Here is a 1083-nt window from a genome sequence, read left to right as displayed (position 1 = left end):
TACTGTTCATATGCAGGCTCCACGCTCCATTTCATTCTCGGTTGTTTTCAATTATTTATGTATGCAACGATGTACTTTTCGTCATAAATTTTTTAAATCAATGTTAGTTACTGTGGTGTTGCTCTCATGCAGTGCCAACGATGATCCCTGAAATACTGCATATATTCATGGTGGTTAGTATGGGACTAATAGCGCTGGTATTGGACGGAAATATTATAGTGCTCTTAAACATATTAAGCAACAGAAATAACAAAATATTTCAAAACTGTCCGCTTATTTCACATTAAATCATTTATAACAATTTATTCCAACTTTTTACATGCTTATACAAAAATATTTGTTTTTGATCTCTTTTATTTATCATGCAAACAAACATCTTCACCTCAATATTATACATTTAATATGAATGCTATAATGAATTTATAACAGATCATAATAAGTGTAATGCACAGATTTTAAACCATACTCATTATATGATGTATACTGATTATTTTTAACGCAACAATCTGTCAAACAAAAAGCTAAGATCTAGAAACACATTAAGAAAAATACACATATGGACGCACATACACACACACAGATTGAGAGAGAGAGAGAGAGAGAGAATTAAATATAACATGAAAACAATCACAAATATATTTAGTGCTTACGAATAAACACTAAACATTATACTAGACTAAAATACGCTTCCATCGCTGATACAGATCATGCAAAGTACATGACTTTTTTAACTCTTTTGTGAAGTGCAATTATATTAGCCAATTCTGTTTTCACGGATTCAGCTTTACTGATGGAACTACTACTAGTACCATTACTGTCCTCATCAGAAAACTTTTCCACTAGCCCAGAATTTCTAAAAAATAAATTCAATAATTCATTCATTTTTAAATAAGTTAATCAAACTTACAATGCTGCAAGAATATGATAACGAGCACGGGCGCAAACTAAATCTGCAAAATATACTGGTGCTGGTATACTGACAGAACGAGCACATCGACCATATAGATGGCAAAAATAGTATGTAATCCGACTGCATTACATTCGCATCCATGTTGCTTTCATCAAACAAGCACATGATATCGC

General features: G+C 31.9%; 1 protein-coding gene across 1 annotated transcript; it reads right to left on the bottom strand.

Moving 5' to 3' along the window:
* Window positions 1-705: 705 nt before the first annotated feature.
* Window positions 706-1075, bottom strand: Tsp_14661 (conserved hypothetical protein). The gene is made up of 3 exons (XM_003366812.1): window positions 982-1075; window positions 908-950; window positions 706-853 (listed from the first exon to the last, which is right to left on the bottom strand). The coding sequence occupies exons 1-3, from the start codon at window positions 1073-1075 to the stop codon at window positions 706-708; spliced, it is 285 nt and encodes a 94-aa protein (XP_003366860.1).
* Between the last annotated feature and the right edge of the window lie 8 nt (window positions 1076-1083).

Source organism: Trichinella spiralis, assembly GCF_000181795.1.
Source record: "Trichinella spiralis strain ISS 195 chromosome Unknown Scfld5364, whole genome shotgun sequence".
NCBI lineage: Eukaryota > Metazoa > Nematoda > Enoplea > Trichinellida > Trichinellidae > Trichinella > Trichinella spiralis.
The sequence above is the reverse complement of the archived record's forward strand: the minus strand, read 5'-3'. Positions and strand labels throughout refer to the sequence as shown.